At 41.6% G+C, this 25,704-nt stretch overlaps 1 protein-coding gene across 4 annotated transcripts in view; it reads right to left on the bottom strand.

Moving 5' to 3' along the window:
• LOC126187764 (uncharacterized) overlaps positions 1–25,704 on the bottom strand; it is a 106,478-nt gene that overhangs the window by 22,673 nt on the left and 58,101 nt on the right. For 2 of the 4 annotated variants that reach the window (XM_049929027.1, XM_049929026.1), the window contains exon 8: positions 4,681–4,815. The exons of the other annotated variants lie outside the window; for them this stretch is intronic. In XM_049929027.1, the coding sequence (XP_049784984.1) occupies positions 4,681–4,815 (135 nt within the window). The remainder of the gene's footprint in view (positions 1–4,680; positions 4,816–25,704) is intronic. 4 annotated transcript variants of the gene reach the window in all.

Below are 25,704 nucleotides of genomic sequence, written 5' to 3' on the forward strand. Positions count from 1 at the left end.
ACTGATGCCACCAGTTCACACAGTTACTACCATGTACAGCTGTAAAACATTATTCACTGATTTATTTGTTTTATGTGCATAAGTTTTTACAGAGTATAAAAAATAAATAAAATGATGATATTCAATCAGAGCTGCCGGGGATAACGGTCAAAGGCTTTGGGTGAAACCTTTCCATTGTGCCTGTCTGCAACTTAGCAGATCATCTGTGATACTGCAAAATATATTCATTTCCATCCGCATTTACATTTTCTTGGATGCAATATGGGGACCACAATCTAACCACAAAGAACACCCCCACACCATAACACCACCTCCCCTGTACTTTGCTTTTGGCACTAGGCATGATGGCAAGCAATGTTCTCCAGGCATTCACCAAAGTCAAATCCTTCAATCAGATTGCCACCAGGTATAGCATGTTTCAAATCACTATTTCCAGTCATCCTTTGTCCAGAGGTGATGCTCATTACATCACCTCAAATGTTCCTTAGTACTGACTACAGAAATGAGGAGCTGCTTGACCATTATTCCTGCTCCCTTTGCACAGTCACTGAACTAACTGAACTGCTGCTAGAAACTTGGAAATCAAAGGTGATTGCTTCCACAGGTTTCATGTGATCTTTTAATACCAACCTGTGCAAAGCTAAACATGAGTGCATGAGATGTGCCTAGTCTTGGTTTACCTGTGGTCATTCCTTTCCACTTCACCATCACATTAACAATTGACTTGGGCACCTATCGAAGGGTTGAAATGTCCCTGATGGATTTAGTACTCAGGTGACATCCAATGACAAGTCCACATTCAAAGTCACTGAGCTCCCCTGGGTGACTATTTCTACTGTTACTGCTTCTTTGCCACCAACACGATACTCCCTGCCCCTTTTATACTTGCAGGTTCACCTCTTCTGACATCTAGCAGTCAGTTACACATTACATGGAGCTGTGTGCATACTTCTGATCAGATAGGGAATGCGACTATCCTGGCAGTAAGTACCCCACATTAGTCTTCGCAACAACATGATGAAGTCAGATACTCAGGAAAGTTTTATTGAAAAAAAAAAAAAAAGAATTCTCTAGAACACTGAGCCTCTTCCCCATTTTGGTTTTTATTTGTCCCCATTTCTTCCACTTACTTGTATGCTTCATTCGTTGTTTGTTTGCTCTCACAGATCTAGACACTGCTGAATATTTCTCTGAATCACTCACAATGCCTTTTAAAAACCTGCTCATATAGTATTACGGTTAGGAACAAAGCTTGGGAGTAGGAATTGCACCAGACACAGATTAAGTCCTTGAGTTGGATTAATAATTATTGGTCTGGTACATTAGTTAACCAGAATGTGAATTTTAGTTTGTTCCTCCTTCATATTAAGGTGATGTTAAGAATTGATTCCTGTCTCAGAAAGAGATGCCAGACCCATGGCTAGCGGGACCCTGCAATGAAAGTGAACATGTCTTGTAGGTGGATAAATCTGCTCCTCCCTCAGAGAGGAGAGGGTTATTGCTTGGGGGAGGTTAAAAAGGAAGAGAAAGTCACATAGGCCCCAGGATGAGACTATCCATCTGTAGTTAGGGCTGATGTGGACAAAGATCACTACTATAGTCCTCACTACAGGTGTGTCCCTCTCAATCTGGGGTCTGAGTGACCTGCCCTTCTATTTTAACCTCTCCCAAGCAATCTCCCCCCACCACCAAACTTCTCCAAGGAAGCAACTAATGGTTCCAAAAGCTAGGATAGTGTCATGTACCTTTACTTTTCTTATTTTATTTTGGCATCTGAGCAGGATCATTATCACACATACCATGTTTTAATATACCATCATAAACATCAAAGTACAGTAGAATCAAGTTAGAAGTTCACATGCTCTTCCAATAAAGACGCATATCAATGGTGATAGATTCTCAATCATTTGAGCTGAGCAGTACAGGGATATGTCAGAAACAGCAACCGGTGTTGTACTAACATTGTAGGTGGTGACTTGTAACATTGTATCTGTTTTTGCAACCAAAAAAGGGTATGACTGACAATTTGCTTCTGCATCCTTCTAAGTGTCCTAACCCAAGCCAAACCATACCATGCCCTCTCATAAGGGTCAGACATCTACGAGTCTGTGGTTTGCTAACAAAGTGTGCCCAAACTGAACGTTATGTAGCCTCTTCAGTTTTTGAAGTCATACTAGAGACCATACTGACCGACAACTACTTTCATTATATTATCTATTTGGACAGCTAATTTGTACCTGCATGCCACAGCAGTGTTTTACTCTCTTTTGTTATCTGAGGTGTTTCAGTGGTTTCTCCTACATAAAGTAGCAAGGAGTTTTTCAAGTATAGTTTTTGCATGCCTAATTCCTGATATAAGCCATCACTCTGGTGCATTAAGGAGTCCTGTTTACTTTAAGATTCCTAATCCTTTTAACTTCTGGGAAAATTCTCACATAGTTTTCAAGATTAAGTTATTAGTTATTCAGGCAGTTTAATTTCATCAAATGATTAGTTTGCTATCAGTTAAAGTACACAGTAAGCATACACTTGTTGTTTCTTTACTTTTTTCTGTATTTATTTCATTTGTTTTAAATATTTGGATCACACTGACAATCTTCATGATGTTTCCACTATGCGTGTTATCTGAGAAATAGATACCCTGCACAAAAGCTGAACAACATTCACACTGTGATTCTTGCATAAGTTGTCCAAACCAAAAGACTGTCTCAAAGCTAACATCTTAGAAATAGTTCCCAATTACAAAACTAGATAATGAACTACTTCATTTTAATCCAGTCCCTCACACCTCAGCTATCAACAAATTTGAGATTTATAAAGTGGTATTACATCTGGACTTAACAAGGTTAAACCAAGTACATCATCTTCTGTGGGCAATCCCAATGTAAATTGTTCTTAACATTATCTCACCCAGCCTGGCAGACCATAATAATTTCACAGAGTAATAAAAAAGGCAGTGAAGAGAGATATTCACACCACCTTGGGCATCATGAAATGCTGTGGCTATGGCTTCAAAAGGAATGTGTTGCTGTATTTATAAACAAAACTGAAGTGACACACACACACACACACACACACACACACACACACACACACACACACACAGAGAGAGAGAGAGAGAGAGAGAGCTTCACCAGCATCTCAGTTTCTAAAAAAAATTATTTAATTACCTATCCATGAGTCCAAATGGAGTAAATGTTCAATCCTATATGCCAAGAAATTAAATACGAGGGCCGTTTTTTCTTCAACCTCCAATCGCTTAGTACAGAAGCTACGCAAGTGGCAGAAAGTCGACACGCATCCGCCATTGTCGACATCAAGGCACCAGTCTGCATTGCACTACAGCCACGTAAACATGGCTGCTGTCATTGTTGCACCCGCCAAGTGTGTGAATAACAAAGTGTAATTCTGTTTCTGCAAGCAGAAGGGAACAGTACAGCAGAAATTCATCGGAGAATGAGCCGGGTGTATGGTGATAACTTCACGACTGATGGTGTTTTGTGTGAATGGTGCTGAAAATTTGAAGATGGCTGAAGTGACACGCATGATGAAGGGGGCCAAGGATATAAATTTGTCGTTACAGCCGACCTTGTTGAATGAGTTAACAGAATGATTAGAGAAAATCGTAGGTTCACCGTAACTCCTTTGTCTATGGAAAATTGAGAAGTTTCAAGATCTGTTGTACACTTTGTCATTACTGAATATTCAGGCTACAAAAAACTTTGTGCTCGTTGGGTTCCAAAAAATGTTGAAAGACACCCACAAAAGTCACCAAATGGCGTCGTCAGCTTTCCCTTTCCTTGACCATTATCATGATGAAGAAGAGAACTTTTTGAAATCAACTGTTACTGGAGATGAAACTTGGATACAATGTGACACACCAGAAACAAAACAACAATCACAACAATGGATGCATCCAAATTCACTAAACAAACCCAAAAAAATTCAATCATTCAACAACAGAATACTTATGGCTGCCATGTTGTGAGGCCATAAAGGTGTGTTGCTTGTAGAGTTTATGCAGCCCGGAACCACTATCAATGCTGCTGTTTATTGTGAAACTTTACGACGTTTGGGAGAGCCATTCAAAACAAATTAAGAGGAATGCTAACTTCAGGAATTGTGTTGATCCATGACAATGCTTGTCCACACACCGCTGGCACAACCCAATGGCTCCTTGAACAATTTCAATGGGACATTTTTGATCATCCACCATACAGTCCTGACATGGCACCTAGCAACTTCCACCTTTTCCCTGAACTGAAGACGTGGCTAGGAGGGCAGCAGTTTCAAACCAACAAAGATCTTCAAAACAACATCAATGCTCATTTGAAATCATTGGCAGTAACATTTATTGAAGAGGGGTATTGCAAAGCTTGTCCACAGGTACGATAATGTCTCAATCTTTTCGGTGATTACATTGAAAAGTAACCACTAGTGTAAAAAAACTTTTTGTAATAAAATAATTGTTTTCTATGAACTTGTGTTATTTATAGCCTATCGGAGGTTTTTAAAAAGAGGCCCTCATATCTAACTCTGTTTTTATTAAGTAATCTTAAGACGTAAGTTACATGTGATACATGAAAAAATACAGCTACTAAGGAAAAGGAACCAGGTCCAGAAGAAAGTATTTAAAACTACAAAGCAAACAAAGAGAGGAACAGTCTAAAAACCACTTACTTGGGATGCACACAAACTTGTGGTGTAAGGTACAATTCACGACTGACGCAATGTGCAGATGTAGGTGTAGGTGTAGGTGTGAACTGAACAGAAGACAGAGGGACTCCTTGCGGCAAAGATCTCAACACTTCTTGCCTGAAAACCAACATGCACACATGCATACTACAGGAACATGCACCCATAAAAAAGTGTACAATAACCTACTGAAGACAACAAGCATTTGCATTTACAAATAATATCTCTCTCTCTCTCTCTCTCTCTCTCTCTCTCTCTCTCTCTATCTATGGATAGTGGGATGCAACTTTAATTCTCTTAACTCTTATATCAACTAAGATAAGAAGCAAGTATATTTTTTAATGAAATAATATGCATTTTAACAGCATTTGAAAGCTCTTGAAAAGACAAGCTGTATAACTCTTGCTAATGTTAGTGCTGAACCTTCTTGGAAAAATATCTGAGAACTATACTAAAACGGAAATGCCAGGTGGCCGGAATTGGCTATTGATGTGTTAACATCACTAAGCAAAGCCCCATCATTGTACAAATAATTCTGATGGTATACTAGTTTCAACAGAAGCTGTTCACTTAAACCAGGGGATATCCACACATTTGAAACAGCCTTCCTAAGCCAATTCTGGTATATATAAATTAGCATATAACTTCATTTACAAAAATCAATAATTGACTCTGTATACAATTCATATCAACTCGAGCCAAGAAGGAATTCATTTAATTTTAGGAGACTCAGTCTTTCTTATTGTTGCATATAATGATGGAGCCTGATTTGAGAGGGGGAGTGGGATGGGACACTAAGGGTGAGTGGGCAAGGGCGAGGTGGAGGTGGAGGGGCAGTGGGCGAGGTGGAGGTGGAGGGGCAGTGGGCGAGGTGGAGGTGGAGGTGGAGGGGCAGTGGGCGAGGTGGAGGTGGAGGTGGAGGGGCAGTGGGCGAGGTGGAGGTGGAGGGGCAGTGGGCGAGGTGGAGGTGGAGGTGGAGGGGCAGTGGGCGAGGTGGAGGTGGAGGGGCAGTGGGCGAGGTGGAGGTGGAGGTGGAGGTGGATGTGGAGGGGCAGTGGGCGAGGTGGAGGTGGAGGTGGAAGTGGAGTGGCAGTGGGCGAGGTGGAGGTGGAGGTGGAAGTGGAGGGGCAGTGGGTGAGGTGGAGGTGGAAGTGGAGGGGCAGTGGGCGAGGGGGAGTGGGAGGCGGGGGAGGAGTGGGGAGAGAGGGAGGTGGATAGGACACCATGATGTAGTGGGGTAGGAGACACCGAGCGGTAGTAAGGGGGAGGGGACTCCGAGGGGGAATAGGGGGGAGGGGACTGTGGGGGAGTGGGGGAAAGGCAGGGGAATGGGACACAGAGGGGGAGGGAAGACCGAGGGGCCGAGGGGAGGGAAGACCGAGGGGCCGAGGGGAGGGAAGACCGAGGGGCCGAGGGGAGGGAAGACCGAGGGGCCGAGTGGAGGGAAGACCGAGGGACCGAGGGGAGGGAAGACCGAGGGACCGAGGGGAGGGAAGACCGAGGGACCGAGGGGAGGGAAGACCGAGGGACCGAGGGGAGGGAAGACCGAGGGACCGAGGGGAGGGAAGACCGAGGGACCGAGGGGAGGGAAGACCGAGGGACCGAGGGGAGGGAAGACCGAGGGACCGAGGGGAGGGAAGACCGAGGGACCGAGGGGAGGGAAGACCGAGGGGCCGAGGGGAGGGAAGACCGAGGGACCGAGGGGAGGGAAGACCGAGGGACCGAGGGGAGGGAAGACCGAGGGACCGAGGGGAGGGAAGACCGAGGGACCGAGGGGAGGGAAGACCGAGGGACCGAGGGGAGGGAAGACCGAGGGGCCGAGGGGAGGGAAGACCGAGGGGCCGAGTGGAGGGAAGACCGAGGGGGAGTGGGCGAGAGGCAGGGGGAGGGAAGAGTGAGACGAGGGGGAGGTGAAGACCGAGGGGAGGGGGAGAGGTGTGGGTGGTGTTGCTGTGGAGGGAAGCGCGAGACAAGGGAGAAGGGAGGGAAGACCAAGGAGGAGGGGGAGAGAAGATGTAAAGACAAGGAATAAATTTAGATGTGTCCTTTCCAAAGCAAACATTCTGGAATGCAGGTTAATTTAGGGACACCCACAATAGGTAAAATCCCACGTGGAGTTACTGGTCTCCCATTGGGCATCTCTCCAGATGGCAGATAGGGGAATGATCATCAGATATGAGGGGTATCAAAGAAATAAAATACTCAAGGTGGACCAGACCCAGAACAGTTACCTTGTTTTGTGTAGAGTAATCTACAAAGGCTAAAGTAGGAAGGGAATTAGTGAAGTTCGGTGGCAGGAGGAACAAGACTTTTGGTCAGGTGGATACAAGGTTATAAATACAAAATCATACAGGGGTAATGCAGGAGTAGGTTTAATAATGAATAGGAAAATAGGAATGCGGGTAAGCTACTATGAACAGCGTAGTGAATGCATTATTGTAACCAAGATAGACATGAAGCCCACGCCTAACACAGTAGTTCAAGTTTATATACCTACGAGCTCCACAGACAAAGTGACTGAAGAAATGCATGAGGAGATAAAATAAATTATTCAGATAGCAAAGGGAGGCGAAAATTTAATAGTCATGGGGGACTGGAATTCGATAGTAGGAAAAGGAAGAGAAGGAAAAGTTGTAGGTGAATATGGAATGGGGGTAAGGAATGAAACAGGAAGCTGCCTGGTAGAATTTTGCAGAGTGTAACTTAATCATGGCTAACACTTGGTTTAAAAATCATAAAAGAAGGTTGTATATGTGGGACAGGCCTGGAGACACTGGATTTAGGAACCAGGTTTTAAGTTTTAAGACATTTCCAGAGGTTGTTAAGTTTCAGACAGAGCATCAGGGAACAACTGACAAGAACAGGGGGAAACAAATACAGTAGAAGAAAAATGGGTAGCTTTGAGAGATGAAATAGTAAAGGCAGCAGGCGATCAAGTAGGTAAAAGGACGAGGGCTAGTACAAATCCTTGGGTAACAGAAGAGATATTGAACTTAATTGATGAAAGGAGAAAATGTAAAAATGCAGTAAATGAAGCAGGCAAAAAGGTATACAAACGTCTCAAAATGAGATTGACAGGAAGTGCACAATGGCTAAGCAGGGATGGCTAGAGGACAAATGTAAGGATGTAGAGGCTTATCTCACTAGGGGTAAGATAGATACAGCCTACAGAAAAATTAAAGAGACCTTTGGAGAAAAGAGAGCCACTTGTATGAATATCAAGAGCTCAGACAAAGAAGGGAAAGCAGAAAGGTGGAAGGAGTATATAGAGGGTCTATACAGGGGTGATGTTCTTGAGGACAATATTATGGAAATGGAAGAGGAGGTAGATGAAGATGAAACGGGAGATATGATACTGCGTGAAGAGTTTGACAGAGCACTGAAAGACCTAAGTCGAAACAAGGCCCCGGGAGTAGACAACGTTCCATTAGAACTACTGACAGCCTTGGGAGAGCCAGTCCTGACAAAACTCTACCATCTGGTGAGCAAGATGTACGAGACAGGCAAAATTCCCTCAGACTTCAAGAAGAATACAATAATTTCAATCCCAAAGAAAGCAGGTGTTGACAGGTGTGAAAATTAGCAAACTATTAGTTTAGTACGTCAAGGCTGCAAATTACTAACACGAATTCTTTACATAAGAATGGAGAAACTGGTAGAAGCCGACCTCGGGGAAGATCAGTTTGGATTCTATAAGAATGTTGGAACACGTGAGGCAATGCTGACGCTACAAATTATCTTGTTGTTGTTGTTGTTGTTGTTGTTGTTGTTGTGGTCTTCAGTCCTGAGACAGGTTTGATGCAGCTCTCCATGCTACTCTATCCTGTGCAAGCTTGTTCATCTCCCAGTACCTACCGCAACCTACATCCTTCTGAACCTGCTTAGTGTATTCATCTCTTGATCTCCCTCTACGATTTCTACCCTCCAATAGTAAACTGGTGATCCCTTGATGCCTCAGAACATGTCCTACCAACTGATCCCTTCTTCTAGTCAAGTTGTGCCACAAACTTCTCTTCTCCCCAATCCTATTCAATACTTCCTCATTAGTTATGTGATCTACCCATCTAATCTTCAGCATTCTTCTGTAGCACCACATTTCGAAAGCTTCTATTCTCTTCTTGTCCAAACTATTTATCGTCCATGTTTCACTTCCATACATGGCTACACTCCACATAAATACTTTGAGAAACGACTTCCTGACACTTAAACCTATACTCGATGTTAACAAATTTCTCTTCTTCAGAAATGCTTGCCATTGCCAGTCTACATTTTATATCCTCTCTACTTCGACCATCATCAGTTATTTTGCTCCCCAACTAGCAAAACTCCTTTACTACTTTAAGTGTCTCATTTCCTAATCTAATTCCTTCAGCATCACCCGACTTAATTCGACTACATTCCATTGTCCTTGTTTTGCTTTTGTTGATGTTCATCTTATATCCTCCTTTCAAGACACTATCCATTCCGTTCAACTGCTCTTCCAAGTCCTTTGCTGTCTCTGACAGAATTACAATGTCATCTGCAAAGTTTTTATTTCTTCTCCATGGATTTTAATACCTACTCCGCATTTTTCTTTTGTTTGCTTCACTCCTTGCTCAATATAAAGATTGAACAACATCGGGGAGAGGCTACAACCCTGTCTCACTCCCTTCCCAACCACTGCTTCCCTTTCATGCCCCTCGACTCTTATAACTGCCATCTGGTTTCTGTACAAACTGTAAATAGCCTTTCGCTCCCTGTATTTTACCCCTGCCACTTTCAGAATTTGAAAGAGAATATTCCAGTCAACATTGTAAAAATCTTTCTACAAATGCTAGGAAAGTAGGTTTGCCTTTCCTTAATCTGGCTTCTAAGATAAGTCATAGGGTCAGTATTGCCTCACGTGCTCCGATACTTCTACAGAATCCAAACTGATCTTCCCCGAGGTCGGCTTCTACCAGTTTTTCCATTCGCCTGTACAGAATGCGTGTTAGTATTTTGCAGCCATGACTTATTAAACTGATAGTTCGGTAATTTTCACATCTGTCAACACCTGCTTTCTTTGGGATTGGAAATATTATATTCTTCTTGAAGTCTGAGGGTATTTCGCCTGTCTCATACATCTTGCCCGGCAGATGGTAGAGTTTTGTCAGGACTGGCTCTCCCAAGGCCGTCAGTAGTTCTAATGGAATGTTGTCTACTCCCGGGGCCTTGTTTAGACTTAGGTCTTTCAGTGCTCTGTCAAACTCTCCACGCAGTATATCTCCCATTTCATCTTCATCTACATCCTCTTCCATTTCCATAATATTGCCCTCAAGTACATCGCCCTTGTATAGACCCTCTATATACTCCTTCCACCTTTCTGCTTTCCCTTCTTTGCTTAGAACTGAGTTTCCATCTGAGCTCTTGATATTCATACGAGTGGCTCTCTTTTCTCCAAAGGTCTCTTTAATTTTCCTGTGGGCAGTATCGATCTTACCCCTAGTGAGATAAGCCTCTACATCCTTACATTTATTCTCTAGCCATCCCTGCTTAGTCATTTTCCACTTCCTGTCGATCTCATTTTTGAGACGTTTGTATACCTTTTTGCCTGCTTCATTTACTGCATTTTTATATTTTCTCCTTTCATCAATTAAATTCAATATTTCTTCTGTCACCCAAGGATTTCTACTAGCCCTCGTCTTTTTACCTACTTGATCCTCTGCTGCCTTCACCACTTCATCCCTCAAAGCTACCCATTCTTCTTCTACTGTATTTCTTTCCCCCATTCTTGCCAATTGGTCCCTTATACTCTCCCTGAAACACTGTACAACCTCTGGTTTAGTCAGTTTATCCAGATATATATTGAGGTGTATATTGAGCAAGCAATAAACGAAAGAAAATGAAAATTTGGATTACGAATTAAAATCCATGAAGAAGAAATAAAAACTCCGAGGTTTAATGATGACATTGTAATTCTGCCAGAGACAGCAAAGGACCTGGAAGAGCAGTTGAACGGAATGGACAGTCTTGAAAGGAAGATATGAGATGAATATCAACAAAAGCAAAACGTAGTTGAATTAAATCAGGTGACTGAATTAGTTTCGAAAGTGAGACACTTAAAGTAGTAGATGGGTTTCGCTACTTGGGGAGCAAAATAACTAATGATAGTCAAAGTTCAGAGGATATAAAATATAGACTGGCAATGGCAAGGAAAGCGTTTCTGAAGAAGAGAAATTTGTTAACATCGAGTATAGATTTAAGTGTCAGGAAGTCTTTTCTGAAAGTATTTGTATGGAGCGCAGCCATGTAGGGAGGTGAAACATGGCCGATAACGAGTTTAGACAAGAAAAGAATAGAAGCTTTTGAAATGTGGTGCTACAGAAGAATGCTGAAGATTAGATAGGTATATCATGTAACTAATGAGGAGGTACTGAATATAATTGGGGAGAAGATTGAGTTTGATAGAAGAAGCAATTGGTCGGTATACATGTTCCGAGGCATCAAGGGATCACCAATTTAGTATTGGAGGGCAGTGTGGAGAGTAAATACCATACAGGGAGACCAAGAGATGAATACACTAAGCAGATTCAGAAGGATGTAGGTTGCAGTAGTTACTTGGAGAGGAAGAAGCTTGCGCAGGATAGAGTAGCATGGAGGGCTGCATCAAACCAGTCTCTGGACTGAAGACAACGACGGCAGAGTACGATTCACACGATTCAGCTTGTCATTAATAAACTGTCATGCACCAACTAATGACAAAGATGGTGCAGTGAAGTATAGCTTCTACAAAAACCTATCAGGCTTATGAAACAAAATACCCTAACACATAGTCAAGGTAATAATAGTGGATTTTAAGGCGAAAGTAGGAAAAGAGGATGTTTTCAAATCTATTATTGGAAATGAAAGTTTATTGAGAAAAGTAATGATAATGGCATTTGGCTGATAAATTTTGCTACATCAACAGACATGATTATTAGCAGTGTTACCTCCCCACATAAAGAAGCATGGAATTCAAGTGAAAGGTTAAAAGTAAATCAAACTAACAAAACCCTCATAGATAACAGACAGAGAAAGGCAATTAGAGATGTACTATCTTTCCTAGAAAAGGAAATGGAGTCATACCTCAATCTAGTAATAAGTAGAATAGAATGAGGTTGAAGGCAACACATACAACGAAAATTAAGACCTGGATACACAATCAAATGTGATCTGTAATATGTAAGGGGAATAGCAGAAATATTTAAATACAAAGTTGAAATTTCAAACCAATTTGAGGTTCTACACAGCATGGCCTAAAATCCTGACATGGCCAGTAATTAGTGCCGGAATAGAATAAAAGAAATCATCCTCTGGGCTGCTAGTAATAACCTACAGAGATTTAAAAAAGGCAGAAAGAAATGGTCTGATGAAGAATGGTGGGAAGCTGAAGACAAGATTATAAAATTATGCAGTAAATGGCTGCAAGCAAATAAGAATCCTGAAACAGAAGTTACTTGTTGACAGCCACAAAAGCAAGTTAATAAAATAAACCTCAAGAAAAAGGAACAACAGGTAAAGCAACGGACTGAATCTAATCACAAATATCATCAAAATAACATTCTTAAAATGTATGGCACAGTCAACAAAATTAAAAAGGGTTTTAATTTGAAATCTAAGGTGATGAAGGATAAGGAAGGTGATATGATCACTGAATGAAATAAAATATTTTGACTGTCCACTGAACTGTTATGATCCAGAATCACCAATTACAAAGTCCAGCAGCAGTCCTCATAATGACCAATTTCCAGAACTATCATATGAAGAGGTGATGGGAAGTATCAAACACCTAAAAAATGGCAAGGGAACTGGAAGTGACAGAATTCTAGCTGAGATAGTAAGATATGGAGGAAAAGCACAGCACCCATGTTTGTTCCACTTGATAGAGGTAATGCGGACAACTGAGACTGAACCAATACACTGGAAATAACCATCAATATTCCCAATGCATAACAAAGGAGGCAGGGAAGACTTGAGAAACTATAGGGGAATATCATATGTTAACACAGCCATCAAGATTTGTTCCTGTTTATTGCTAAACCGCTTGAAACATAATCTGAAAACATCAAATTGGCTTTCTCAGAAATAGATCCACTGCTGACTATGCATTTGTAATCAAAGCAATAAATAAGGAAGTATGGGAATGTAAAAAAAAAAATTACATTACTTGTTCATCTAATTTATAAAAGCTTGTGGCTCCATTCACTGGCAAAGCCAGTGTAATGTGATAACGGACTTCTGATTTACAATTAAACTTTTAAATCTTTGCAAAATGTGCATGGATAATAATCAGGGTGTCTACATGGACAAGGAAAAATAATTCTTGGATTTCCCAGTTGAAAATACACTTTCTCCCGGATGAAAAAACACTTTTTCCGTGTTAAGTGAAAGTATACTTTTTCTCGGCACTTATCCATCCTTTTACGGTTTATGGTTTTATACACCGGCGTAGAATTTCCCGGCACTTTAGAAAATGAAACTCAGGGGCAAAAACACATTTTGGAAAGATCTTTGATGTGCAGCAACATACACACTGCATATTTCCGTGTTACGAAGGCATAAATTCGAATTCCACCAAACACCACATGTTACTTTCCGAAGCATTAAAATCGAGATTGCGACGCGCATTTGTAAGCCAGTCACAGCTCATGTCACCTGATCTCGCCAGCTGATGACAGCATTTGACACGTGATGTAGTCAGCCAATAGCAAGATCTCTCTTAAGTAGCGCGAACACACAAATAACAAAAATTAATGGCTTAAATTAATGTACAATTGTTGCTACAAGAAAAGCAAAGCTATCACATATAATATTGGTCTCTAAGATTAATAAGCTGCAAGAGAAGCTAAGCTTCCACATATATTGTTGATCTTTTTTGCGCGTCATGCATCACATAAATGTGTCAGTAAAATTTTTTAATAATGACGTAAATGTCTGATCTTCTGGGCTCGAAATTCTTCATATGGTCGACCCCCAAAGAGTTGATTTTCAAATGAGAGTCAAACGCTGTGTGATTTAAGAAATTCGTCGTACACTCTCTCACATAGTTTATCTTACATAAAAGGAAATTTACTTTGAAAGTAACGCTTTTCAAAGCAATACTCGCAATATTTTTCCGTGACCTATTAGAAAGGTACGTTTCAGGAGTTGCCAGAGAGCGCCAGATAACAGGCATCACTGCACTTGCGCAGCTACGATGACGCAGGAAGCCCGCATGTTTGTACGTGTGAAACATTAAAAGATCTTGCATTAAAACGAATCTAATGTAAAAAACTGTCACGTCACGCTCATTGGAGGTAATTTGTTGTTAAGAAGCACTGCACAGTCTTCCTAAAGCCTTTGACACACTTTGCTGTTGGCAGACGCTTGTATGAGCACTGTGTTTTGTTGTATATGGTGCATTTTCTTTGCGACTTAAGTTTTATTTTCGTTTTTTTCTCTCGCTCATATTTTGTTGCTGCACTATTATTCTGCAGAGGCGGGATACAGTAATTTTTTTTGTTAGAGTATTGGTTCTTACCAGTCAAAATCACAAAAATTTAAATGAAAACTGAAACAATGAAAAATTCCTGGAAGTCAAAAAGATTCCCGGGTTTTTCCCAGTTTTCTCCCGAATGAAAAAATTCCCGGGTTTTTCCTGGATCTCCTGGTTGTCCCGGGACGTAGACACCCTGATAATATACGCAGGGTTTTGCTAAATGGGACAAAATCTGGTCACTTTAAAAATAAGACTGGTCTAAGAAAGGGAAATGCTGTGTCCCCTCTCGGCTTTAATATTTTTGAAACTGACCACTTAGACGAATATCGGGCCTACAAACTGGCCATTTATGCCATTATTTAACATGCTACTGGCACATATGCAATTGTTGTATCTCAAGATTAATTCATACTAAAAGAATGGAACAAGGTTCAAGATTTATTTTTCATATTTACTGTAGTTCTCAAAGAGCCTACAAATTTCAAAACAATGACAGGCGGTATAATTATTCTGCCAAGAAAAAAGTGCGAGGTGAGTTATTAAGCAATTTCTTCCCCTTGAGTTTCCAAAATTTCTTGCTCTCTTAACACATGATACATTTGTAGCAGAATTACAGCAAACTGCAAAACCTAATGAGTACACTCATATTGGGTAAGCCATTTGGAACAGCAGCTGTTATGTTCATTAATGTTTCTTTCAAAGCAATTGTAGAAATTGACAACAGAAGGCAGCATCAGTCAAGGGACACTTAATGAAACATTTGTACATTGTTCTCATATGAAATGAGTCCAGTTTGAGAGTGATAGGTGGCTTGTGTGTTGAGAAAATTGCTGATTAAGCATGCCAAGCCTTTTTCTTCATAGGTAAGGACAACTGTATGATACCTATTAGGCAATATGTGGTTCTGCACTGATTTGAGAAAAAAGACCAAGATTGAACATATGATACAGAAGCACTCAGCCAGTTGTCATTATATAAAAGCTTCGAAGATTACTTTTGCCTTATATCCTAAATGCAGCATTTTCTACTGGAATCATTGCGAAGTTCCCCGGGTCTCAACTGGTGCAACATAGAACTAGCACATTGAGAAAGTAGTTCTACTCTCCACTGCTATTGGAATACAAGTCTTAACCACCTTACCCTTTAATTTGAGTGGCGCCTCATGAACAGGTCTGGGTGATTATAACAGGCATTATTTTAAGATATACACATTAACACAGCAGTTAATTGCAATTTGCCTTGTCTACCAGCAATCTGTCTACTGGCTTCCAGTGTCATAAAACTGATAGAACAATTTATACGGCTCACAAACATTTGCTATAGCTTCCTCCTGTTCTTTTGAATTGTACTTCATGTCAGTGACCTTGGGGCCCAAAAAATTTTAGTTTCCCTGCAAATGTGAACCATCCTGAAGCTATGCATCTGCTGTAATTGCAGAGTGATGGCTCATTACAACTTGAAACAAACATCTTTGAAGGCGACCATGGGACTTCAGGACAAATGCATCAACTAACAACATTATCCAATCTGTCTTAGATGCTGTCACAGTGTTAAAAAAAAAAACACACATTTGACTGTATAGTGCCCGTTCACTCAAAAAGTAAAACATCTAGGTGGATGCTCTGCTGAGTCTACTCTTTTGAAAAGTGTATTCAAATAATGTAGTGCAGATACAGCCAACAACTCTGCTCACATGCAGTGCTCATGCATGTGTGCGAGTCCAATTGCACACTAACCCCCTCCCCCCTCCATGACACACTGCCTGAACAGGAAGAGGAGCGGGGGAGGCAAACTGCGAAAGCACCACACGTGGTTTGTGCAACTTTGCTTCATATTTACAATGTATTCAGGTTGTTACTTTGCTACTTACCGCAAAGTAGGCACATAAAGTTGCAGACATGCACACTTAGAAAACACTTACATAAAGCTTTTGATCACAGCCTTCATCAGCAAAAGAGAAACATACACCATTTGTACACACAAGCAAGCACACATGACCGCCAATGCCAGCAGCTGTGATGCTGAACATTCCGCCTCACACTGCCAGAGTTGGTGATCGTGTGTACATGTGTTTGGTTGCTTGTGATTATGAATAGTGTGCGTTTCTCTTTCGCTGATGAAGGCTGTGGCTGGAAGCTTTATGTAAGTGTCTTAATCATGCCTGTCTACAACTAAACGTTTCTTCTTATGGTAAGTAAGAATCTATTTTTTTTCTACAGTGTTGATTTCCTACCTGGAGTTTCCACTGCTTGATTTTGAAAATATTTCATATTTCTGATCAACATAGATCACAAATAAATCAAATTTTTAGTATTACTTCTGAAGTGCTGTAGAAAATAAAATTTTATTTGGCAGAAACTGTTGGCATGTGGACAGATGCAGGTAGTTTTGCAGATTTTCATCACTGAGGTTGCCACATAATCCTGACTCATATAGTTTTATGATTGAAAACATATGTTAATCAAAATACTGATATAATGTTTCCAACCTCATTATAGAGATGTGGAAACTCTTCACAAGGGAAAACAACATAAGACTCTTTGAAAATTTAAATGTAATAGAATTTGCCCTTTAAACAAGAATTACATTGCAGATCTACCAGTTCTATCTGCAAAAGCACAGGGGCACTTTCAACTGAAACAGTAAGTGGTCCTGAAATCAGCTCAAAAACAGATTAAAGACTGGCAGTGTCCTCAAATATTTGGAAAGTTATTCCCATAAGTCTTTCAATGTCACAATAGGTTGTTCAGAATTAGCACCTTTTTTAATGCCAATGACCTTACGGAAGCAGACCATTTTCCTTGTCAGAAGCTGCCCCTTCCATAATGTGATTTTCTTTTTTAAATGCATCCACTTTCCACATTAAATGAGAAATGGTACTACTAACCTTACAATACCTTACTGTGGGCAGCCTGCAGTTAACTATTTAAAATGCAAGGTCTGCAATTCATTCTGGATCCTCCAATTTTTGTTCTCCTTTTCTATTTTCCTTCAGAAATTTTACCACAGCAAGTCTTAAATCAAAAACTCTTTCCAGGCATGTCCTACGAGTTAACCAACAAACTTTTCAGTAATATAACCTCTTCAAAATCTTAGTTCAATTCCATCAAAAACTCTTGCAACTAGTGATTTTATAATATGTGCAACTTCAGAAAACTTACTATTTGCATCACCTATACCACCATATGTTCTATGCATGGATATTTAACAGAAAATGCTTCTTGATATACAGAACAATGAAAGCCACACAAATTATCTATCAATTGTTATAATTTTTAACTCTTTCATCATCAATTAATCTTTAAATTATTTCTGCATGCTGTTGTAATGCATTTTCATAGCATCGATTACGCAATCACATAATAGATAGTGAATGTTCTCTTCCTCCTCCTCCTCTGTGATTCCCATTCATTGTTAAAGGACTGTGATGATAAATCACTAGACTACCAGTTTTCGCTCACAGCCACCGGACCAGTGAACTTTGTTTATACCGTGAACTTAATAGTGAAGGATACACAGCACTTAGATCACAATTCTGCTGAACTGTAGAAAGTCATGCAGCCCAAAATAGCCACACCAAATGCTGTTGCACTATATCATGGAGGACAGAGCAATGCAGAGATGTACTGAGTAGTGCCAAGTCAGCCTGAGCCTCGTTCTGCACATTGCACCGTTAACTCGGATTTTACCACCCACCACTGGAAGACATAGGTCTTCTAGCCTTACGATGCTCTGGATAACTCAATCCTTGGGGCAGATGAATGTAGAGTCCCATAATGCATCAAAATATCCTTAAGTACGATGGTTGGGAGAGTTGATAAATAAGATCTGAGAGAGACCCTAGACACAGAGCTTTGTGGGTTGGTAAACAGATTCCACAGTATCACCAAAGAGGAGATACACACTTTTAAGCAACTGTTTGAAATTCTGTTGAAATAGGGCTAACAGTGGAGTGGATTGTGTGTGTCACTGGAATATCCACATTTCCCCCAATTCCCTCAGAGATCATACTTTCCACAGACAGTACACTCTTATCACAGGGGTCTACCCTGTACTAAAAGTTACAGCTCCTCTAGAAGTATACTGAAACTATTCAGTTTCCACTGTAGCATCAGAGCCCTTCCCATTTAATTTCTTTAAAATTCAGTCTCAACTAAAAGCAGGAGAACAAATGAACTTGCTGAATCACTCAAGTAGACCATGATCTATCATACTTTATCTGTGTTACTGTTGTCTTGTCATCCTGAAATGGCAACAACTATTCTGACTGTGATATATCGATTTTTATTCTCTCTTTTACCGATATGTTAAGTATCTAATCATCTAATGTAGATGAGTTTCAGCCGATTTTGAGTTGGCTGCAAACTCATACCCAGGTACATTTCTTCTATGAATTAATGTTTATTGTTCAACTTGAGCTTGTGTTTAAGTGCTAGTGTTCTGTGTGATTTCTCTGAGAAGCTGAAAATGAATGAGGCTGAAGAGGCTTATACACCTTTTCAGATTCAACTTACAAGTGCTTTGTCAATGTCAGTTCTTGTAGTCAGTGGAGGTCATTCTAAATACCAAGCAATTCCCACTATGTAAAGCACTATTCAACTTCATACCAATAAGACTCCATTGAAGTATACCACTGTTGAGCAACATACTCTGCCATTAAGTTGGTGTACTAGCCTTGTTCATACAGCTGTTTGGTGGTCAGGCTTGCATAGACAGCTAATCATTGATTGTAGCAAAGCTGAGGAATTACAACTCTACTGCAGGAGACATTCCTTCTGATGGTATAGAATAACCTAAAGATTAGGCTTGAGTAGAATGCATTGGGTGGATGTGTAGATAAGTTTTGCAAATGTGTCTTACACCTGCGGATTACCATTATGGAAAGGGTTGAGAGCAGAAGTAGGAAAATGGGGAAAAAAAAGGACCAAGATATTTTATAGATCGGGAGGAGGGGTGAAGTAGAATGCCATTTGTATATGGTAGGGTAGAGCATATTTTATGCAAATCATACCTCATTTCAAGGGAAATGTGAATCAGTGGAACATAAATAAAGGCACAGTCATCACAGTGTATTAATGTCCGAGCATGAAGCTAAATGTTAAATCAGTGGAAAAACGCTACAATTGGAGCACAAAAAATGTGAATATGTTTCTGTTTGTTTAAAATAGAAAACTGACTGAAAACTGCAAGTACTGGCTGCTTCATTCTATCTTTCTCAGCACCTTTAAAAATTTTTCCAATGGTTTTGGCATGCAAACATATTCGCTCTTTTTTTAACAGGCAACTCACCATCTCTACCTCATACAAAATCCCCTAACCATATCTTACTCCTCCTTGGTGTTGTGATTAGAAATTCGCATTTGCTTCAGTACTACAACACAATCTGTCCATATGATAACAGTATGTATGCAGCATCTTTCTCAGTGCTGCATCAATTTATAATCTATGTTTTTACCTCACACCAGATGTTATGATGTATTTTACGCGAACAAGTATGGTAATGAGCCTCTATATCTCTGAAATGGAAGATATGAAGAAAATTTTCAAGGCTGTTCGAGATCAAGATCTTAGGAATACATCGTAAAAATTACAGCCATTTGCTGTGTGTAGCCATCTCAAAATCTGTACCCAAAAAACAAGTTTTTGGAGTGTTTCTCAGTAATGGATGGGGAGATGGCTCTTCTAGATAAATGTCTAGAGAATATACAGTTAAAATTTGAGCAATTTGCTGTGGTTATTTATTATTAAGATTTCTCCTCATATCATATTGTACATGTAGACATAAGGTAACTGAACCACTATATCTTGAAAATGGATACAGATGTCAAGAAAATTTTCAAAGATTATTTGAGATCAGGATCTTAGGAACATATAATAAAAATTTCAGAAATTTGCTGGCATAGCTGTCTTGGAATCCTTGTCTAAGTTTTGATCCACTGGTGATTGTGAAAATATAGTAAAAAACACTTTTTGTGGTTTTCTGAGGAACCACCCATGCTTCCTTTCATCATCCTTGTCACTGTGTAGGGTGATAATATCACTTAACCAGTGATAAGTGAGAAATGAGGCCAAGTCTTTCTAAACACGAGAAGTAATGAAATTTACAATCTTGGTTTTCAGAAATATTTGGCCATTTCATCCGAATATGTTGTGATTTCAGGTATTGTTGTTATGGTGGTATCTGAGAGCACAGCCATTGTTTTTAAATACATATTAGATTTCACATATATACTAACTTGAGAACACACTACGTTTACATGTGACCCAACTTACAGAAGATTAAATCCGAATTTCAGAAACCAATTTTCACTATTGTGTTTGCATGCTAGATTGGTCAAATATGGCACCTGAAATCAGCTGCTCCGATTTCTGATTTAGTCAGTGAAATGCATGTATATCATCAGTTTAATATTACAGGTATATAACTGAATTTCTGTTTAACATTTCTATTTCTCCTTCTGTGCACAGAAAATCACTCAATCCAAATTGGCTGAAAATTTTTTAAAGATATGTTATAACCTGACAACCAAAGCATATCTCAAAAAGAGTTGGTTGTTAATACAGAAGGAAAAAATCGATTCTGGAAGTGGAAATTGGACACCAAGAGCTGTATTTACAGAATTGATATTGGGGTGCTGAGATGACCAACCAGAAGCAGTATTGGAAAACTGGTTCATGAAATCCAATTCTGGCAGCATTCTGTAAACATAGTGAATATTCCTCCTCCTCTTGCTTCCAAACATGCTGACTGCCAGTTGCTCTCTTATTGGCTTCAGTGAACCAACAGCCTTTCGTTCTCATCATACCTCACAAAGAATGTTGAAAACACTGCTCTACTAAATATGAAAGTATGACACTGGCCCCTGTCTAGCCTTATCACATCCTGCAGAAATGTATAATATTGAGTATTTGTCCAATTTTAAAGTCAGTTCAATCCCACCTACAAAGGAACTCATACAAAATGCAGTTTAAACATGGTACATGTTCATAAAAAGCCAAGGTATGCAATACACATTCACACAGTTGGCAGTACCACAAAATTTAATGTCCACTAACCATTCCCCTTCCTACATTCATCGTAGTTCTCAGCCAAACTGGTGGTACTGTTCTGCTCTAACCCTTCCAAATTCTTCACAATAAATCTGGATGTGAACTCACTTGCCATAGCGTCACGTGTAAATGTAAGATGATCCACCTCTTAGTCTATTACATAATGTAAAAATATATCTAAAAACAAAGATGATGTAACTTAGCAAACGAAAGCGTTGGTATGTTGATAGACACACTAACAAACACAAACACACACACAAATTTCAAGCTTTCACAACCCACGGTTGCTTCAGCAGGAAAGAGGGAAGGAGAGAGAGGGAAAGACGAAAGGACGTGGGTTTTAAGGGAGAGGGTAAGGAGTCATTCCAATCCCGGGAGCGGAAAGAGTTACCTAAGGGGGAAAAAGTACAGAGGCCTCTGTACTTCCACCTCGACTGACATCTCTGCCCAAACTCTTTGCCTTTACGTGTGTGTGTGTGTGTGTGTGTGTGTGTGTGTGTGTGTGTGTGTGTGGGTGGGTGGGTGTGGGTGGGTGTGTGTGGGTGGGTGTGTGTGGGGCACACGCGCGCGCGTTTATACCTGTCCCTTTTTCTCCCTAAGGTAAGACTTTCCGCTCCCGGGATTGGAATGACTCCTTACCCTCTCCCTTAAAACCCACATCCTTTCGTCTTTCCCTCTCCTTTCCTCTTTCCTGATGAAGCAACCGTGGGTTGCCAAAGCTTGAAATTTGTGTGTGTGTGTGTGTGTGTGTGTGTGTGTGTGTGTGTTTGTTAGTGTCTCTATCAACATACCAATGCTTTCGTTTGGTAAGTTACATCATCTTTGTTTTTAGATATATTTTTCCCACATGGAATGTTTCCCTCTATCATATACATAATGTAAAAATATATTTAAAAAGAAAGATGATGAGACTTACCAAACAAAAGCGCTGGCAGGTCGATAGACACACAAACAAACACAAACATACACACAAAATTCTAGCTTTCGCAACCAATGGTTGCCTCGTCAGGAAAGAGGGAAGGAGAAGGAAAGACAAAAGGATATGGGTTTTACGGGAGAGGGTAAGGAGTCATTCCAATCCCGGGAGCGGAAAGACTTACCTTAGGGGGAAAAAAGGACAGGTATACACTCGCACACACACACATATCCATCCGCATATACACAGATACAAGCAGACATTTGTAAAGGCAAAGAGTTTGGGCAGAGATGTCAGTCGGGACGGAAGTACAGAGGCAAAGATGATGTTGAAAGACAGGTGAGGTATGAGCGGCGGCAGATTGAAATTAGAAATTAGTGGAGATTGAGGCCTGGCGGAAAGCGAGAAGAGAGGATATGCTGAAGGGCAAGTTCCCATCTCCGGAGTTCTGACAGGTTGGTGTTAGTGGGAAGTATCCAGATAACCCGGACGGTGTAACACTGTGCCAAGATGTGCTGGCCGTGCACCAAGGCATGTTTAGCCACAGGGTGATCCTCATTACCAACAAACACTGTCTGCCTGTGTCCATTCATGCGAATGGACAGTTTGTTGCTGGTCATTCCCACATAGAACGCTTCACAGTGTAGGCAGGTCAGTTGGTAAATCACGTGGGTGCTTTCACACATGGCTCTGCCTTTGATCGTGTACACCTTCCGGGTTACAGGACTGGAGTAGGTGGTGGTGGGAGGGTGCATGGGACAGGTTTTACACCGGGGGCGGTTACAGGGGTAGGAGCCAGAGGGTAGGGAAGGTGGTTTGGGGATTTCATAGGGATGAACTAAGAGGTTACGAAGGTTAGGTGGACGACGGAAATACACTCTTGGTGGAGTGGGGAGGATTTCATTAAGGATGGATCTCATTTCAGGGCAGGATTTGAGGAAGTCGTATCCCTGCTGGAGAGCCACATTCAGAATCTGATCCAGTCCCGGAAAGTATCCTGTCACAAGTAGGGCACTTTGGGGTTCTTCTGTGGAAGGTTCCGGGTTTGAGGAGATGAGGAAGTGGCTCTGGTTATTTGCTTCTGTACCAGGTCGGGAGGGTAGTTACGGGATGCAAAAGCTGTTTTCAGGTTGTTGGTGTAATGGTTCAAGGATTCCGGACTGGAGCAGATTCGTTTGCCACGAAGACCTAGGCTGTAGGGAAGGGACCATTTGATGTGGAATGGGTGGCAGCTGTCATAATGGAGGTACTGTTGCTTGTTGGTGGGTTTGATGTGGACGGACGTGTGAAGCTGGCCATTGGACAGGTGGAGGTCAACGTCAAGGAAAGTGGCATGGGATTTGGAGTAGGACCAGGTGAATCTGATGGAACCAAAGGAGTTGAGGTTGGAGAGGAAATTCTGGAGTTCTTCCTCACTGTGAGTCCAGATCATGAAAGTGTCATCAATAAATCTGTACCACGAATGTGGTACTTGATCGTCGGGAGTATGTGGCTGAGGGACTGCGTCAGCTTTCAGACAACACTACTTACAAAGTTTGCCATGGTAATCCCATTCCTGATGTCCAGGCGGAGCTTCAAGGAATCCTCAGAACCTTAGGCCCCCTACAAAACCTTTCACCTGACTCCATCAACCTCCTGACCCCACCAACACCCCGCACCCCTACCTTCTACCTTCTTCCCAAAATTCACAAACCCAATCATCCCGGCCGTCCCATTGTAGCTGGTTACCAAGCCCCCACAGAACGCATCTCTGCCTACGTAGATCAACACCTTCAACCCATTACATGCAGTCTCCCATCCTTCATCAAAGACACCAACCACTTTCTCGAACGCCTGGAATCCCTACCCAGTCTGTTACCCCCGGAAACCATCCTTGTAACCACTGATGCCACTTCCTTATACACAAATATTCCGCATGTCCAGGGCCTCGCTGCGATGGAGCACTTCCTTTCACGCCGATCACCTGCCGCCCTACCTAAAACCTCTTTCCTCATTACCTTAGCCAGCTTCATCCTGACCCACAACTTCTTCACTTTTGAAGGCCAGACATACCAACAATTAAAGGGAACAGCCATGGGTACCAGGATGGCCCCCTCGTACGCCAACCTATTCATGGGTCGCTTAGAGGAAGCCTTCTTGGTTACCCAGGCCTGCCAACCCAAAGTTTGGTACAGATTTATTGATGACATTTTCATGATCTGGACTCACAGTGAGGAAGAACTCCAGAATTTCCTCTCCAACCTCAACTCCTTTGGTTCCATCAGATTCACCTGGTCCTACTCTAAATCCCATGCCACTTTCCTTGACGTTGACCTCCAGCTGTGCAATGGCCAGCTTCACACGTCCGTCCACATCAAACCCACCAACAAGCAACAGTACCTCCATTATGACAGCTGCCACCCATTCCACATCAAACGGTCCCTTCCCTACAGCCTAGGTCTTCGTGGCAAACGAATCTGCTCCAGTCCGGAATCCTTGAACCATTACACCAACAACCTGAAAACAGCTTTTGCATCCCGTAACTACCCTCCCGACCTGGTACAGAAGCAAATAACCAGAGCCACTTCCTCATCTCCTCAAACCCGGAACCTTCCACAGAAGAACCCCAAAAGTGCCCCACTTGTGACAGGATACTTTCCGGGACTGGATCAGATTCTGAATGTGGCTTTCCAGCAGGGATACGACTTCCTCAAATCCTGCCCTGAAATGAGATCCATCCTTAATGAAATCCTCCCCACTCCACCAAGAGTGTATTTCCGTCGTCCACCTAACCTTCGTAACCTCTTAGTTCATCCCTATGAAATCCCCAAACCACCTTCCCTACCCTCTGGCTCCTACCCCTGTAACCGCCCCCGGTGTAAAACCTGTCCCATGCACCCTCCCACCACCACCTACTCCAGTCCTGTAACCCGGAAGGTGTACACGATCAAAGGCAGAGCCACGTGTGAAAGCACCCACGTGATTTACCAACTGACCTGCCTACACTGTGAAGCGTTCTATGTGGGAATGACCAGCAACAAACTGTCCATTCGCATGAATGGACACAGGCAGACAGTGTTTGTTGGTAATGAGGATCACCCTGTGGCTAAACATGCCTTGGTGCACGGCCAGCACATCTTGGCACAGTGTTACACCGTCCGGGTTATCTGGATACTTCCCACTAACACCAACCTGTCAGAACTCCGGAGATGGGAACTTGCCCTTCAGCATATCCTCTCTTCTCGCTATCCGCCAGGCCTCAATCTCCACTAATTTCTAATTTCAATCTGCCGCCGCTCATACCTCACCTGTCTTTCAACATCATCTTTGCCTCTGTACTTCCGTCCCGACTGACATCTCTGCCCAAACTCTTTGCCTTTACAAATGTCTGCTTGTATCTGTGTATATGCGGATGGATATGTGTGTGTGTGCGAGTGTATACCTGTCCTTTTTTCCCCCTAAGGTAAGTCTTTCCGCTCCCGGGATTGGAATGACTCCTTACCCTCTCCCTTAAAACCCATATCCTTTTGTCTTTCCTTCTCCTTCCCTCTTTCCTGACGAGGCAACCATTGGTTGCGAAAGCTAGAAT

Source organism: Schistocerca cancellata, chromosome 5, assembly GCF_023864275.1.
Source record: "Schistocerca cancellata isolate TAMUIC-IGC-003103 chromosome 5, iqSchCanc2.1, whole genome shotgun sequence".
NCBI lineage: Eukaryota > Metazoa > Arthropoda > Insecta > Orthoptera > Acrididae > Schistocerca > Schistocerca cancellata.